We start from the raw sequence: 18,677 nt of genomic DNA, 5'->3' as shown, positions 1-18,677 counted from the left end.
TTTGAGAATTTTGGCCAAATTTGGGTCTTAAGGGCAGTTAGGTAATTTGGAGGTGCCTAGGGGCAAAAGGCCAAGTTGGGTATTTCAAGTGCAATTGGGTAGAGAACCATTCTAAATGAGTCATGGACCATTGAAATCTCCATTTTGGGTCCCCATGTATTGGTCTTAGCTAGGGTATTGTGAGGGTATGGTGAGGGTATGGTGAGGGTATGGTGTACCTTAGCTCCAAACCAACACCTAGGGTCAATCCTAAGGCCAAGTAGCCCTATAGGAACTCTCCTTGAGTTCCCTCATAATGATCTTACCTACTAAGTGCTAGAGGTTAGGACCAATATGTGGAACTTCGAGTTGAGTAAAGAGAAGAGTTTTGAGTTTCTAATGGTGAGGGTACCTTCTCTAGTTTTCTAAGACTAGTCAGTAGGAAAGTCCTATGGCTAGACCTAGGCTACTAAAGAAATTTCTAGACCTCAACCAAAAGTGAGGTCAACATCCATCTTATGAAAATTTGATCGGGAACCTCACAGTAAATTTCCTCATTCTCATTTTCATTATTTTTTGTTTTCAAGGGAAGGTTGGGGCTTTAAAATTTTTGGGGCCCGTAGTGTCACCAAATTATTGTGATTATTACTAAGATTTTTTTTTAACCATATTTAATGCTTGTTTCTACTGTATTGGAATTGAGTATGCATTTTCTTGCCCATGAGTTTGGTTTTGCCACCGGAAACTATTTGATATTTTATTTTACAACTTTTTTTTTTGTCTTTTTTTGCTTTATTGCTCTTAAAGTCATTACTATAGCAAACAAACCATGGACACATTGCTCAAATGCATTTTCACTATTATCATTAGACTAGTAAGAACTATTTAGGATTGGTTATTTATTATTATTATTATTTTTGTATGTCATGATGAGTGATGCTATGGGTGTTTGTGGTAGACCTATTTTTTGCTTATCTTTTTTTAAAAAATTTTATTCTTATTTCATGACATCTGATCCTTCAATCTTAATTGTGTTAGGTGCATTTTCTACTTTATAATCTATCCTTCATTGGATATTTTCAATCCACCTAATCTATTGTCAACTATCTTCTCTTTAGTAAATACTGCTTCGGTTGCCTTTTTTATTGTAATCATTCATCAATTTATGCCTCTTAGCTTTACTACCATCTATTTTAACATTTTCATTTTCACCATGCTCATTTTAGCCATCTGTATCTTTTAATACCTAATATCCAAATCTATATAACATTTTTGGTCGGATTATAGTTCTATAAAATTTTCTTTTTAGTCTATTATATCCTTTTCTTGCTTAATACTTCTGAAACATTTTTTTCATTTTGCACTCATTTTTATTATAGAGGTTATTCCCTCTTTTAATTATCACTCTGTTGTATAATAGGTCCAAGATAGTTAGTCCTCTAACCTCTAATTATTATTTTATCTTCTAATAATTTTTTTATAATTGTTGATATCACACTCATTAATATTACAAATTATTTACTCATCATTTTTTCTATTAATTCTATGTCTTTTCTCCCCTTAATACTTTCTCTGTTATTCTTTAACATGTTTTAGACGCGAGACATCATTTATTAGAATGTATACATATATTTATATATAAACATATATCAATTATCTTAGTTTGAGTTTTTTTGTAAGCATCTTTATAGCCAAAATAAAAGTATATAAACTCAAATTTTATCTTTGATGTAATATTATTTTTATTATTTTGATTGAAAACTCTTTTGCTCTCTTCACAATTTTGTTTAACACTACTTTGTACTCCATTTGCATATTTGTAGTACACATTTTTTTATATGTTGAATTAATTAAAAAATAATATTGAAATTCTTTTTTTATTCTCTATGGTTCATTCCTTTTTTGTCCATGAATCATACCCAAGGAATGGATCATGAGAAATGAGAGAAAGAGAGACACAGAGAGAGGCAGAGAGATAGAGAGAGAGGAAATTGTTGCATTAGCTATTCTAATAGCTGTCCCACAGAAAAGGTAGAAACCTCCTCTTATATAGGGCTAATTTTTCAATATAACTTGTGTAAGTTATAATTACATATAGATATCTTGGGATTTATGACTACTTGAATCTGTCCTTTATTGTCTCGAGTGTATAAATTATATTATCTTCGATGTCTTTTCTTCTATTGACGCCGTCTTCTGCCGCTCTTAGCCTTTTTCTCTGTACTTAGTTGTCACATCTGTTGTCTAGTTGGTTTGTTTAGCCATGGATGGGTTCTTTGAAATAACCTTTTTGGGGAAGATTGTTCTAGAAGAATATTCTTGTGAGAGATGTTTTTCTGGACGAATGCAAATACTCGAATTCAAGGGGACAAATGCAAGGGGTTAGAATGTAGATGGTCGAATGCATGTTTCTGATTCTTGGGATTTTGGTCATATTTGGTTTTCCTATTTGTTTCTCTTTGAAAAAACAACTCCAAAGAATAAGAAAATGGTAAACTTGGAAATTATGCATTGCTTGTCTTTATAAGACAAACGTGTATTCTTTGGTCTAAAGAATAAATATAGTTGATTTTTTATTTTCTCAAAATTTCAAGTAAAGATGAATGGTGTATTTCTCTAAATGTTGACTTTTCGTCTACCAGAGTTTCTTACCTCTCTTACACGGAATCATCCTGGGGCACTTTAGCTATATTAATAGGATTCTGTCCTAGGGACATTTTGACTCAACTTTAGAGAGTAGTCTCGTAAATTACTCTCTTTTCTTTATTATCATAAAATAATTTTCTTTATATGCGAGTAGATAAACTATTTTCTTGTAATATAACTCATTTACAAAGAAATTCAGACAATTTTGTTAAATTCGGACTATCCTTTGCCAGAGGGCCGTTGCTCTTCTATAGGAAATAGTTGTAATTTTTTAACTTTATTTAAGCCAAGATCTTGTGGTCCTCAAATCCTAGGGCAACTGACTTCATCATTTATTTGACTGAGTTATATTTTGGAAAGTGTTTTTCATATCATTCGGCTATTGAGCTGAGTAGGGTTTAAAGTTTAGGCTATTTTATTTTTACTCGTGAAATTTTCTTATGAGTGCTATTGAAAAACTCATTCTTTATAACAAGTATTGTAATGTGTACTTATTATATACACATTGAAGAAGTTAACTGAAAGTATAACCACAATGAAATAAAACAAAAATAAGAAAGTGGGTTTTGAGAATTTTTTCTGTTATTAGAGGTTTTCTTGTTGCGTAGTTCTACTCCATCACAACTCTTCTCTTGGATAAATTGTTTCCCTAGATGTGTTTCTTGGAGAATCTGGGGATGGCTATTTTTCTAAATGAGTAGTCTCGTAAATTACTCTCTTCTTTATTATCATAAAATAATTTTCTTTATATGTGAGTAGATCAACTATTTTCTTGTAATATAACTCATTTAAAAAGAAATTCAGGCAATTTTTTTTAAATTCGGACTATCCTTCGCCAAAGGGCCGTTGCTTTTCTATAGAAAATATTCATAATTTTTTAACTTTATTTAGGCCAAGATCTTGTGGTCCTCAAACCCTAGGGCAACTGACTTCATCATTTATTTGACTGAGTTATATTTTGGAAAGTGTTTTTCATATCATTCGACTATTGAGCTGAGTAGGGTTTAAAGTTTAGGCTATTTTCTTTTTACTCGTAAAATTTTCTTATGAGGGCTAAGTTCTCTGAGCGCTATTGAAAAACTCATTCTTTATAACAAGTATTTTATTGCGTTACTTATTATATACACATTGAAGAAGTTAACTGCAAGCATAACCACAATGAAATAAAACGAAAACAAGAAAGTGGGTATTGAGAATTTTTTTTGTTATTAGAGTTTTTCTTGTTGCTTAGTTCTATTCCATCACAACTCTTCTCCTCTTGGATAAATTGTTTCCCTGGATGTGTTTCTTCGAGAATATGGGGAGGGCTATTTTTCTGGATGAATGCAGGTTTAGCTGAATGTAGACGGCCGAATGTAGGTGGTTTAATGGACAAGTTCAACCATTGTGTTAGATGAGTTCTCTAGTGCATTGCATGTTGCTAGTTACTTTTCTATTACTTGATTCTACTTCTTGTATGTCTCTTCTTCTTGTTTGTGTCATGATCCACGCTCATTGCATTTATTTGTAGTGTTGAATCCCTTTTTGTTTGAGAATCATACCCAAGTAATAGAGCGTAATAAAGAAGAGAGAAAAATGTGAAAGAGAGAGAGGGGGGGTTCGTAACGGATTTTATTAACTCTTATAATAGCTGCCCTACGGGTAAGGAACTCCTCTTACATTAGCTTCCTTCTCTTATATAGGGGCAATTTCCCAACATAATATGTGTAAGCTATAATTAAATATAGGATTCTTAGAATTCTTGACTGCCTTGATTTGTCATTAACTGTCTCGAGTGTATGAAGTATATTATCTTTGTTATCTTTTATTCCGTTGATGCATCTTCCTCCTCTCTTAGCCTTCTGTTCTATACTCTTGGTTATCACATATATTGTCCAGTCGAATTGTTTGGCCATGGACGAGTTCTCTGGAAGAGCTGTCCTTGGAGAACATTCTTGTTAGAGTTCTTTTATTGGAAAAATGCATGTGGCCGAATGCAGGTTTCTCGTTCAGAGGATTTTGATCATACATCTATGTTTTTCTATCTTAATATATGGATGAATTTCTTGGTGGATTTTTCTAGCCTGAATATTCTCCAAAGTAAACTTAATTATTATAATTTTGTGTTATCTTATTCACTCCAATATCTTTGTATAATTTGTAAGTTTAATTTCTCTAGTGTCACTACAAAATCGTCTTCTGTATTCTCTTAGTCTTTAAAGTTTCATTGAAGAATTTACAAACTAAAACGCTCTAATTCTCTAAGAATTGATGTTTTTGGCTGTGCAAATCTTAAAAATAAGTTCAGATACATTTATGAATAAATATATTTGAAAGAGAAATGATATTGATGCCTCATTTTATTTAGATGGTCCAATCATATACCAAGTAAAATGTGAGGCGGCTCACATTAATTGGGTCACCTATATAAATTAAATTAATTTTTTGTGTAGATTTTTGTAGGAAGAGTAGCAGTACTCTAATCTATTTCATGCCATTAAAGAATGGATGAAAAATATCATGGCCTTGAACTTATCGTAATATTTTTATGAGAAATTTACTTGCTAAACAATTCTTGTGTGTTTACATATCTGACAACTAAAGTTTGATATTTACATTCATAACACTTTGGTCGTGAAAGTTTTGCATGAAAATGTGCATTTCACTTTTAAGAAGTTATTGATTGTCGTATCTTCAATATGATGTTAATAATTTGAATGTTATGTGCCTAAATATGAAAGTTAAGGTGTTATGTATAAACTTTTTTTTTTGGGGGGGTTTCTTCAGTTACGGAATTGTGGCAATAGCTCCATTTTCACATCGCCTTGCCTTTGACAACATGGCTGGTGAGCTTCAGAGGCTGCGTTGCAAAGTCAACTTTCAGGCGTTGACCTTTGTTCCTCGTATCAACGGATTGGGCGAGACGCTTGTTAAACGCCTCAGGTCTCCGAGACATGTACACTCTAATGAATTTATACAGGAAGTTGTTGATGAAAATGATGATGGCGATGGGACTGGAAAGTATGTGACACTGCATTTGAGGTTTGACAAGGTAATTGCACTTTCAGATTTTGTTCTTGTTCAGTTTAGTCCCTCAAAATAATTAAATTTGATTCTAGGTCTATTTGGAGTTGTTTCAGATAATTTTTTATGTTCAAATTGGCCCCTCAAATCAATAAATTTGAATCAATTTGTTTCTGTCATAAACTTTGCCATTTGCAGGACATGGCAGCTCACTCAGCCTGCGACTTCGGTGGTGGCAAAGCCGAAAGGTTGGCTTTAGCTAAGTACAGACAGGTGATTTGGCAAGGAAGGGTTATGAACTCCCAATTCACAGATGAAGAACTTCGTAACCAGGGTCGCTGCCCGATGACGCCTGAGGAAATTGGCTTACTTTTAGCCGCTCTGGGCTTCAACAACAAAACTCGCCTTTATCTCGCGTCCCATAAGGTTTTATCTGCTCCTAATTTCCCACATGAAGGATTTTTTCTGCTCCAAAATCCAATTTCAAACGTCATTATTTATAGGTTTACGGCGGGGAGGCCCGAATCTCGAGCTTGCGGAAGCTTTTTCCCTTGATGGAAAATAAGAAGAGCCTTCTTTCTTCCGAGGAACTTGCAGGGGTTGAAGGCAAAGCTTCTCTTCTTGCGGCTGTCGATTACTATGTCAGCATGCGCAGCGATATCTTCATTTCAGCTTCCCCTGGAAATATGCACAATGCCGTGGTAAAATTCGCTTCGGGATACGTTCATCCGTACCTGCTAAATTCTTATGTATTTTCATATTTAATGTCAAAATTTTTATATTTACTAATGTAGAGTCCTAATTCCTGTATGCATCTATAATATTAGTATCAACATATGCCTTTAAGGGTATTAGGGTTAGACACTAGAGTGTTATACAAGTATGATGATTTTGATTTTAGCTATATAAATACCTCATAATTCACTAGTAGCTATGTAAATCCTCATCTTTTTTCATACTAGTTTTACCCGCACAAGGAAAATAAAAACATTCTATGATTTTAAAGAAAGAAAAGTGCAAAAAATGGCTTCCTAATTCTTTTACTAGTCCCAACATTAAGAGAGTTTGGAGATTAAATTGACACTTTTATAGACCTTAGTACAGGGTTAAAATAGTCCCAACATTAAGAGAGTCTGGAGATTAAATTGACACTTTTATAGACCTTAGTACTGAAATAACCCAATATGAATAATCAGGCGATTATTTTGACACTTCACTCGATTCTAAAAGATCTGAATGACTTGAACTTGTGCTGCTAGAAGATATGTAGCAAGACATGGAGTTTCAAGGATTTGCACACGGTCATACGTACCACACAATTCTTATATATTTACATATCAAATATTTAAATCTTTATATTCGCTTGTATAACACCATAATCTCTAAATAGCATCAAGAATACAGTCATATATACATGTTAATCCCTCCCTACTATATAATTTGAACCTTGTTCCCTTAAGCTCATAGTTGACACATTATAATCATGGCTATCACATAAAATACTTGAAAATGCTTTTAGGTTGGCCACCGGACCTATGAGAACTTGAAGACAATAAGGCCAAACATGGCTCTATTAGGGCAGCTTTTCCTGAACAGGAGCTTGGAGTGGTCTGAGTTCCAGAGGGAGGTGCAAGCAGGGCACAGAGGAAGAGAAGGCCAGATTCGTCTCAGGAAGCCTAAGCAGTCCATTTACACCTATCCTGCTTCAGATTGCATGTGCCACGCCTAGCTGACATTTATATATCATAACATTTATATGTGGGTGTATTTTGTTGTATTTTTCATTGGATAGTAGAGTTCATTCTTGCTTATTAATTGATAGCTTTCTGAGCATGTTTCTGTTTGTCTATAATCTTATTTGTCGACCTTTTCTTTCAGTAGCAGTTAGCTGTATACCTTTAGAAGATTTTCCCGTTGAGAATATGCTTTTCACTATCAAATTTACATGGTACAATAGTTGTAAATGCAATTTTGTTGATTTTTTTTGGATAGAAAAACTATAATCCATGTAATAATTTGCAATAACTCTATTTTTGTCTACAATTTTACAGTTATTTCTCCAATAGCTAGCAATCACTCATATGAAATAGTATTCTCATGGATGGGAGATTTTTGGAAAAGTTAGTGAGTAGAATAGCTCCAACTAGCTATCCATTTATTGAGGGCTAAGGCCCAATTCCAGTTGTTAAAAACTCGAAGGATACAAGTCCAAAGTAGGAAATAAGAGGCCTAGATAAAGTATTTTGTCAGAAAATTCAAAACATATTGACATTCAAAGAGTAAGTAATTTGTTTACTTATATAGAATATGTAAGATTCATAGCCCTGTTGAATTTAATATTAAAAGCAAAACACACATTCACTGTGTTTTAACGATTCAATACTCATAAACAACTCAAGAAAAAAGTATCTCAAAGGATAAAAAGCATTAAATTTTTTTTAAAAGATGGATTGGAGTCTCCATTCCAAGCACTATAGTCATTGCCCTTAGATGAAAGGGGAATAACAACAACAATGTTAATGAAGTAAGTGTTCTGAGAGCTACTAAGGGTGCGTTAGGGACAGTTTATTAGTTGCGGCAGCATTTTGAAAACTCTGTCTCACCGTTTGGATCCCGTGTTAGAAGAGTTTATACGAAAATGAAGTTTTTTATTTTACCTTAAACGCGGGCCACGAGTTGAAACCCATGGTTCACATTTTGCGAAAAATTTTGATGAGGTTGCCCTCATTCCCGTCCAGGAGAAGAGACGCGGAGGAGAAGAGAAGAAGATCTCAGGGTCGAGCCTTTCTTTGCAAGCAGACACGAGAGTTTTCGCACGCAAAGCTCTCGTGAGCGCTTCCTTCCTTTCTAATCTCACGATCGGGCTTCCATAGGCTGGTCGACCCCTCCGGCCCAGACACACGACATGGACTCTCCTTCCTCTTCTGTGGCTACTTGCTGTGGCGGGTGGTCTGTGCTGACATCGGGTTACCCATTGGCTTGGAGAGGAGCGTGTCGAAGGAGGATAGGGGAATTGAGGGCGGTAGCCTTCTGGATCTCGAAGCCTTCATCAATGGAAATGGAGGGGATCTTTGGAATGGAAGAGATGGATGAGGTCCTCTACTACTCGAAGGAGCTCTCACACCCGGTTATCATTGACTGATTAGTTCTTATACTATTGTTCGAGACATGTTTATGCCCTAGTAATCAGAATCACGATATCCATAGTTTATTAACATGCAATACTGTATTGACAGTCACGAGCAATCGTTGTTAATTGCTTCAGTACTGTTTTTACCTACCTATAAGAAACATAAAGAAAATAAAATCAATAACCATTTGATTGTGATTACTTTATTAGATACTTAATAAAGAATTTAATTATGGTATTCTTCAAATCTTTTATAAACTTTAGTGGCATCATTTGCTCAAATTAAAACTAAAAAAAGAGATTTAGATTTTAATTTAGGCTTAAAGTCGGATATGATCTCATACTCAAATTTAATATAAGAATTGATTGTTTATCTCATGATTCGTTTCGAAGTCCTTGCAAGTGGATCTAAATTTTGTCCTCGAGTGTTGTGACATGCAAGTGTGTTGCTTATCAATTAAAATCATCACTGCATCGACCAAATTAACCACCATCTTTTATCCTTTTTTCAAATTCTCACTCAAATATCAAAATCCATGGTAAAACCAGAATCCCTATATAAGTATGACAATTATGTTGCAAACAACACTATTGCACTGGCGCAAAAGGTCATTTATCCAAAAATAACTGCAAATCAGTTGTTTTCCAAATGCACAAACCAAACAGTCAGTCAACTTATCTGGATTAGCTGCTGATAAACAGCTTATCAGAATAAGCCGCTTATCTGGATAAGATGGATAAGTTGCAGCTACCCTAAACAAAACCTAAGTCTCAACTAAAGTTATTAATGATGACAGAAAGAAGAAAAGGGAAATGGAAAGGAGGAGAGAGTTATAGATTTAAAATGCTTTTTTAAAATTTTACTATAGTTCTAAAGATCCCAATATAATTCAAAGTCGCAATCATTAATGTTGAATCATTTTAGTACGTTGGATCTCATATCATTTGTGTGATCATACAACCTAGATGAGATTTGTAAACAATCATGTAGTGGAAGAGGATATATGTATGTTTTAAGAGTTCTCTCTCTATCCTTAGAAGGGAAGCAAAAGGGAGTGAGGAGAGATTGGTTGAGGGGATCTCCCTTAGAAGGTTTCTCCCTTCTCTTTCAGGTTGCAAAGAGTGAATATTAAATAAACTTGTTGTCGTACAAGGTCTAAGCATAAAATGCCAATGAAGGATGATAATGTCACAAATTGTATGACAACCCGTAAAAGTAAGTAGATTTGTATTCATTTTTTAATAATGATCGAGGTCTATGTTAGGTGGCACTCGACAAGTGAGGTTGGTGAGTCATCTCAGCAGATCAATCTCAACAGGAACCTCGGCAATTGATAAGTGACAGCTAACAAACACGTTTTGAAAATATGGGCTTTCGCTGGCCTATGAGGCCTGTTAAACAATGCAGTGACCCATATAAGCCTTTTATTAGTATCTAATTCTGAATAACAAAAAAAATATTTTAGAATATAAGCAACCTCATTTAACATTTTCTAGACATAAAAATTTTACTTGAGTGAGGTTTCCAAATAAAGCAAAACTTATTCTCAACCCGGTGGATAAAGGATTTAAGGTATTTAGAAATGTCTAAAAGAGAGAACATCTATAAGTATAAGTAAACACAATAATAGAAGAGACACAGTTCTTCATCAATCTTAGGTTTATAACTCACATCCCATGAAATAAGGTGAACCATTTTAGCCTTAGTATTGCCATGATAAAAACAAATTGAAATAATATTTGCTTAAGAACTTTAAATAAACTTCAGAAATATTAGGAGATATTGTGCAATAAAGAATATAATTTCATGAAAATAATTTGATCAATTGTTATACGCTACCAAAGATAGGAATTTGACTTTCTAGCCATCTAACAATCAAAGACTCTTATTTTGAAGAGGTTGAAGTTCACTTAGACATACAAGAAAATATTATATTCATTGTCCTTATATGCGGAAGATGATGTGGATTGCATCACGTCGTGCATCCAGAGTCGCGATGCAATTCACACCATGATTCACTTATAGTTCACATATCCAATTCACCAACATAATATTCTTTCCAGCCTTACATATTTGATGTAGTTCCCACGTAGAGAAGTTGGGATCCGACACATTTAAATTGAGTTGCATACTAAGAGCTGAGGGGTTGGGAGAACAATACACTCAAATGTATAATTAAATGGCACCACTTCTAAGCCTCCCAACTCCATTCCATTCAAAAGCTTTCAAAAAATGTCGGCCAAACAAGAAAATCACTTGCGCCAGCCACGCCTCATTAAAAGCTTTCAGTAATGTCGGTCAAAAGCTGCAAAATGGGGCGCAGCCATGGTCAAATCATCCCACCACCCTCGGGAGCTCTGCCCTAATCACTCACCTTCTGTTCGTTAGGAACAGTTACCACAGCACACATCGCACTGTGCTGTTCCAGTGTGCACTACTCGTAATAAAGAAAGAGCATGGCCTCTCTTCACCTACTTCAACCTTTGCTGTAAATTATCCAACTACCCAGCAGACCGCCGCTCTGCAAATTTAACCCATTTATTGTAAGCTTTTCTTCAATTATATCTCGTTTAGTGATCTTCAGAATTTGTTTTAGCTCAGATTCCAATTCAATGGCAGGAATTACTTATAAAATGAAATTCGGCAGAAAGAACCTATTTTGTGCAAGGCCTGTAAAAAGTTTTTTATGGCGAGCACAGCCTAACATTTTAAAAATTTTCGGATTATTTTCAACCAATGAGCATCTTATATGCAGGATTGCCAAATAAAAAATTATATATATTATTTATATAATAATAATGATGATAATATGTGTGTTTGGAATTTTTTTATGGATGCAAATGGTGCAAATTCTAATTTAACATCCGCACACGAATAAGAGTATGTAAATCAAAACAGTATACAGTCACACCATGAGTAGCTTCGAAGGATCTAATTTCAAATATATCACACCATGAGTAGCTTCGACCATGAGTAGCTTCGAAGGATCTAATTTCAAATATAATTGATCCAAACGAGTCGAAGCTCACTCAAGCTTGGGCTTGTTAGAATAGGTATATTTTTTTTCTTTAATTAAGAGACCCACCACACTAATTTTCACAGCCTCCAAAATAATAAAAAAGGAAAAAGAACTTTTTTTATTCCGCGAATTCAAATACAAAAACCTTTCAAGAAAAATACAAAAACCTTATGTAGGATGGTCAAAAAAGACATTTTTAGGTCAAATTTTGCTTTCACAATCCCATTTATTTAATAAGCCAAATAAAAAATCAATCTTGCAAAGCCAAATAAAAAATCGATCTTGCAATCATGTTTGGCTTTGTTTATATTTACATCATATCCATAATCATATTCAATCAAAGCAAACCCACACAAATCTAACAAAAAGGAAAAACCACAGCAGCATCAACCAAATCAGAATCCGAATTCCAGTACTTAAATTAAAATTCAATTACAGGCTTAATCATACTCAGCAAGTTGCTGAAAGTGATACAATAATCACTAAAAAAACTCCCACGAGGCTTCCACAAATCCACAGTAAAGATACCACAACAATCCAAAGGAGAGATTAGCGGGTGCTGAAGATAAATCAGTCCACCTCTGCTCCCTCTCCTCCTCCCACACAACTTCAATTCCCATCTACACTTCAAAGAGCCATCTTAAAACAAGCCCCCCTTCCCTTCTCACAATACCATCTACATAAAACACACTAATTGCAAAACATATAGAGAAACAGTCAGATAAGAGCAGCTAGCTTCAATGGAACTGAGCGCCAGAGAAAGTCTGGCCAAAGGACCAGTTTGGTGGTGCAGCGTTGGAAGAGATTACAGTGCGCCCATCGCTGGTGGTGACTTTGAAGGAGAGTGATTGGCCATCAAGAAAGGAATTGCTCTGCCAGTTCTGTCCCCAGTTTCTGGACATGGGCTGCCAATCAGTTCTTGAACCCTTTACGGACACCGCGTGAACATCGCCGGCTCCGCCGACGTTGGTGATTAGGACCAGGTTGAAGTAGGAGTGCCCGTTAATGGTGAATCTAATGCCTCCTCTTCTCCTACAAGGAACTCTGCGAAAGAAAAATACCTTTTCATTCTTATGTCAAAAAAAAATTGAGGTTTAGGATTTAGATATGTAAATAAAGAGGAATTTAGGGATATATATGTAAATCTTCCAAATAATGTTTTTAAATCTTTCAGAAATTATTTCACTGTTCTGTTCAAAATTTAAAATTTGAGGAAAGAAGACAAAATTCGTAAAGTAGAGTAGTTTTTTCATATCCATACAAAAAAATTATCATAATTGGAAATATTTTAAAATATTCGACAAAGCCCCACTTAAAGGAATAGTTTTTTTAGGGGCTTGGATCTCAAAGTTTCTTTTTTTTTAGAGAACCATAGTTAAATTTTCTGAAGCAAGTCTTAAAATAGCAGTTCTAATCATTGCCTTAATCTTTTTAATCCGTTTAACAGAACTTAAAAAGGTCTTTACAAAATATAAAACAGAGGAAAAAACAGAGACAAAACAAAGCCAAAACAGGGGCTCACCTTCTGTAAGAAACAGGCACAATTCCAGCCTTGTAAAAAGCAATACGTTGGAAAACAGGCTGAGAGAGATCGAAATGCTGGAGCGGAGGATTGCACCAGCCTCCGGCATCGTTAGGAAGAGCATTGTTTGGCGGACAGAAGTTGGTCGCAGTGACGACAATGGAGCTTGGAAGACACCATTGGTGCTCGTTAACGCACCTAATCTCATAACAAGAGCCACAGCTGAGGCCATTGTTGAAGAGAGCAGTGCTCAGAGCTGCGGTGTTAGTTCCGTATCCCTGACTGTAGAGATTCCCATAACCACAAGCACCGCCTAAATAAAAGGGAAGGAAAAAAACACAGTTTTAGGAGTTGCAGAAGGAAAAAGATTAGAAGTTGAAGAGAAGAAGAAAGAGTACCGTACCCATTGTGCCTGATGCATCACTCCCTCCATAGAAGGTGGCATGAGCATCGCTCCAGCCTTCTCCTACCCCATACGCAAGTGAAGGAGACAGCAAAGGTAGAAGAACAGCAAAGAGAAATGAGAGAGAAGTTATCTCCATGCTGAAGAAAATGTGGGGATGAAGAGAGAACGGTTGTGGCGGAGAAGGGGAAGAGAAATGGGGATTAAATAGAGGTTTGGACAGAAATAAGGACTCAGGAATGGACAATTCGATGAAAGCTGTAAGCTTTGGGTGAAAAGGGAGCTCCTTTGTGGCTATTCTGGCGGTTTTGATATTTGAAAGATCACAGTTTTGTTGGCATCCTCGGTAAAAGGAGAACGCAAGGTGAGATGTCGACAGAGAAAAAGAAGATGCCGGAGAGATAAATACCCTTGAATTTGAACTCTTGGAGCGGTTAATACTTCAAGACATTTCACTTCGGGAAAAAAAAAAAATCAATTACTGTTAGGTTGATACCAACTAATTTCTACATTTACATATCTAACTGATGTACTTTTCCTTTTTTACATTTAATTCATCTAAATCTTTTATATCATTAATTTATATTTTTAAAAAGAATAAAATACAACTGTCATGTGTGTAAAATGACATATATATATATATATATAAATAATATTTTAAATATTTGATAAGTAAATAGAAAAGTTTTTCATTGTATGCATTAAATTCTTAAAATGCAATTTAGATTTTTAAAATAAATCAGTTTTTGGTGGCATTTATTTAATTTGATTTTTGTAGCGATTCAGTGGGAGGCTGATATACTTCTTAGTGGCATCTTTAGATGGAACGGTATGCATTAAATTCTTGAAACTTAATGCAATTTGGATTTTTAAAATAAATCATTTTTTGGTGGCATTTATTTAATTTGATTTTTATAGCGATTCAGTGGGAGGCTGATATACTTCTTAGTGGCATCTTTAGATGGAACTCTTAATATGTTGGGAGAACAATGATTGATGCAACAACTTATGTTACAATGGGCTCAACCGGTTGCTTACTTACCTTCTTTGGTTTGTTTAGATTTTGCTTGCAATTTTGGTTATCTACACTTGGTCTTTGAAACAGATTTCTTAATCTTTGCCTTAACCATACTTCATGGATGGGGCCTTATTATGCTGATAATTCCGAGCTCTCCTTATTTAACTTTCTGCCTTCTGCTTCTATTTTAGTATCCCAATTTTTTCTTCTAAGCATGGTTGTAAATGTATTAATTGTGCTTCAATTTTGCCACTCTTCGAACATGAGTGCGGTATGCTCATCTTCTCTTATGGAAGTCTGCAGTGGCATTAACATGAGATCTTTCCAAACATAATCATTTACTAATCTTTTGAGGTTGAGAAGCTTTATTGCAAGATTTAAGCTTATTTTTACTGTCTCTCTTTAGATGACTTGTCTGCTGGAAATTCTTGTTGGGAAACTCATGGTTGAAATGCTGGCCTCACTACACCCTTAAAAAAATAGAAGTTCTTTGGTTGGTGCGGAAATTTAGACACGTTTCTATGTCCAGCTCCCATCACTTGTTCAACTGCGTTGAATAGTTTAAGATAACGGTTTAAGGCTTTAATTAATAGCTTCATTTAATGCAGTGCAACTAACAATTTGTCTCGCCAATCGGTTGCTTCATTTAATATAGTGTTGCAACAACTTTTTTCACAGTGATTTTAATTTATAAATTATGAGCTGTGATTGTTGATTGAAGGAGGCTATTATATTCTGAACATAACAAACTCAAGCTACATATCTTATATCTTATGGTAGTTTATGGCTTAACATCTAAAAGAAAATTACAAATTTTATGTATAAAGTGCAGTTACAAAATGAAGCTAAAAATAGGGGCATTCACATGCATACCACCCAATTCTTATATTTCTTATATATTTACATATCTAATACATAAAATTTATTTTTTATGCTTTGAAGTTTGTGTTAGATATGTGAGAACATTAGAATTAAGTGTTATGTATGTATATATTCGTTATAAATAATAAGAACAAAGTTTAGCTTATCATTGGGATTACTCTTCTGATGGGAGAAAACAAAACTCTTGAAAGTATTCCCTTCCCAAAATTTATCGGGGCTTAGACTCAAAAATTTAATCCACATCAACATGGAATAAGATTGCGTAAATTCAAGAAAATTGGAACAAATTTATGAACAAAAACACAACAAAGCAAACCAAGAAAACACATGGGAATTTAATGTGGGAAAGCCCAAGAATAAGAAGAAACTTTAAAGTCACACCACCAAAAAATTTCACCATGAAACTAGGAGAGTTTACGGAGAACACACTCAAATTTTCTCTCTCCAATCTCAAGGAAACTTACAAAACCTCGTTCCAAACTCTTTTTGCTTTGATCTGACGCAAAAATGGATGTTTAGATCACAGAAAACCTCATCTACGACGCTTCTCTCATTCACCAGAAACTCGTCAAATAACTCGCATAGGAAGCCAACACTTTGCACCACTTGAAATTGGCCCTTAAAACCAAAGTCGTGTGAAAATTGCTTCGGACGCGTAGACGAGTGGACTTGGAGCTTAAGTGCTAAGACATCTGGATTGAGCGTTTAAGTTGGGTGCTAAGGCACCCAATAGTTAGCGCATATGCGCCAACTTTATTGCACACCCTCATAAAGTAGGCGCATATATGACACTGGTCGACATATAGGCGTCAGGTTATCTATGAGCAGTGCCCAAGAAGGCTCTTGAGGGCACATAACCGGACGCATATGCACCTGACACTCGGCCTCCTACAGGTTCTTTGGCTCTACAAACCATCATCTTCAAGGTTAGTTAGTAATAACTCTTTTAACTAATTCGCGATTGTGTTGGGTCAATTAATTTCAAAACATAATATACCTGGGGCTTTAATAACCTGTGATGATAGATCCATAAAATCTTAACTAGGTTGTATCTATATGTCTAGGAACTCTTCACCTACATTTTTACATCCCCTCTGGGCCTACTCCTCTAGGGTATTTATTGGTCACCTATTTTGCTTTCTATTTAGGGTGTGTTTGGGAGAGCTTATTGCTCGTGTAGCGTTTTGAAAACGCAGAAGAGGCTGTTTGTAAAATGCGCATGCACTATGTTTTTAAATAATCCGTCGAAAATTTTTACTAAAGCAGAATGCGAGATCCCTCATGCGGCCCGCGTTCGTTGAAGGAAAGATACCTCCCGTGCCCTTATCCTGCGTCCTCCTCCCATTCTTTTTCGATCGCTACTGTCTCCCTCTCCAAAGTCTCTCTCGATCTTTGCCTTTCTCCTCCTCCTCCTCTATACCCTGTCTGATCTTCTGTTGTGATGTTGTGTAAGTAGTTGTTACGCTTGATTCTGGTGCAATGGATTTTTTGTGAGTTTTTTTTTTTTGTTTCTCGTTTCCATTTGGATTTAAGAAGCTTGTGATGGTTGCGTCTGTGGTGATTTGTAATTTGCATTGGGTGGTGCTTATGGTGGCTTGGGTGTGCTTGTGGGTGGAGTGAGTGGTGTTTATGGTGGCTGTGAGTGGTGTTTATGGTGGCTTGGGTGTGCTCTGCTGGCTTTCAGTGTGTGGGTTGGTAGTGGACATAAGTTGTGCTTGAGTGTGATGGCTATGAGAGTAGTTTATGGTGGCTTGAGTGTGCTCTGTAGGCATTGGTTGTGTGGGTTGGTGGTGGATATGAGGTGTGCTTGTGTGTGGTGGCTGTGAGTGATGTTTATGGTGGTTTGGGTGCGTGTATTAGTGATGGATGTGAACTGTGCTTGTGTGTGGTGGCTGTGAGTGGCGTTCATGTAAATGTGCGGCCTTCCTCCAAGGTCTTTGATTTTTTGTTTTTGTTTATTTATTTGTCATTTTGTATGGTACTTAATTTGAATTTTTTTTCATTCTCATTCTACAAGGGTCTAACATGTTGAGTTTTTTTTATGTTAAATTTTTTTGTTTAACTATCAATTCTTCAATTAGTTCCAACACGGCTAAATTGAAATAAGAGGGTCTGTCAGTAATGTGAGATAAAAAAGTAACAAACATTTTCTCGCGATCTTTGCATTAAAGAGATTGAGGTTAGAAATAGACCTACCACATACTTTAATAAGAAAGGTTGGCAAAATATTTCGAAGAGGTTCAAAGAATTGACTGGAAGGAAGTTTGATAGGCTAAAATTCAAGAACAAGTGAGATTAATTGAAGAAGGATCAAAAGTTATGGAAGGAGCTGAAACGAGAATCCATTGGGTTGGGTTGAGATCCCATTAAACGTATCAATGATGCTTTAGAGGAATGATTAATTGAGAAGTTAGAGGTAATAATGGTGGGCTGACATGTATTTTTGCTCATTATCATTTTTGGAAGAAGTTAGTATGTATTTTTGCTCATTATCAACTGTCGTATTGTATTAACAGATTCATTGGCTGGTGTGGTGAGTTCTTTGAGTCCTCAAGCTTGCTATTTCTTTTAATCAGACTTTCATTTCTTTATGCAATATTCTTTCTTATTTTTAATTTCTACGATTTTTTTTCATCTAATTTTTTGACTGATGCCTTATATTTTGAATTATATTAGGAAGACGAGCTCCAGGTTTTCAGAAAGTTCGGGTGAATGCTATGCCGCTGCTGACTGTCGTCATTGTTACTCACATCACGCAGACCACATAGCTATGGGCGGCAGTTCTACAGGTGCATGCGGTAGGTAGATTGTCCTGATAAGTGTGAGTTCTTCAGGTGGGCAGACAGTCGAACCGATTCTACTACTGATAGTGATCGGGGTTCAACAGTATCTCAACTAGACAACTTTGCTCGCGACACGCTTCTTCTGCATTTTAAAATGAATATTACTATACTTTTAATTGTAATTTTCATATGTTTTTTTATTAAATTTCTTGATACTCACTCATAAGTGATGTGTATATCCTTTTTTTTGTATTGTTATAAAGTTTTTTTTTTGTTTCTAAACAATCAAAT

General features: G+C 35.3%; 2 protein-coding genes across 2 annotated transcripts in view; one reads left to right on the top strand and one right to left on the bottom strand.

The window, feature by feature from the left end:
• Positions 1 to 7,470, top strand: part of LOC110018621 (uncharacterized protein At1g04910-like) — a 36,648-nt gene extending 29,178 nt beyond the window's left edge. Inside the window, exons 8-11 of the mRNA XM_020715983.1 lie at positions 5,392 to 5,656; positions 5,827 to 6,054; positions 6,132 to 6,329; positions 7,148 to 7,470. Of these exons, the coding sequence (XP_020571642.1) occupies positions 5,392 to 5,656; positions 5,827 to 6,054; positions 6,132 to 6,329; positions 7,148 to 7,357 (901 nt within the window). The 3' untranslated portion in view covers positions 7,358 to 7,470. The remainder of the gene's footprint in view (positions 1 to 5,391; positions 5,657 to 5,826; positions 6,055 to 6,131; positions 6,330 to 7,147) is intronic.
• A 4,701-nt stretch (positions 7,471 to 12,171) lies between these two features.
• LOC110018620 (expansin-A10-like) lies at positions 12,172 to 14,078 on the bottom strand. The gene is made up of 3 exons (XM_020715982.1): positions 13,704 to 14,078; positions 13,301 to 13,613; positions 12,172 to 12,822 (listed from the first exon to the last, which is right to left on the bottom strand). The coding sequence occupies exons 1-3, from the start codon at positions 13,840 to 13,842 to the stop codon at positions 12,516 to 12,518; spliced, it is 759 nt and encodes a 252-aa protein (XP_020571641.1). The 5' UTR covers positions 13,843 to 14,078; the 3' UTR covers positions 12,172 to 12,515.
• Positions 14,079 to 18,677: the final 4,599 nt, after the last annotated feature.

Source organism: Phalaenopsis equestris, unplaced genomic scaffold (genome assembly GCF_001263595.1).
Source record: "Phalaenopsis equestris unplaced genomic scaffold, ASM126359v1 Scaffold000027, whole genome shotgun sequence".
NCBI classification, from domain to species: domain Eukaryota; kingdom Viridiplantae; phylum Streptophyta; class Magnoliopsida; order Asparagales; family Orchidaceae; genus Phalaenopsis; species Phalaenopsis equestris.
Note: the sequence above shows the minus strand (reverse complement) of the source record. Positions and strands in the feature narration are given on the sequence as shown.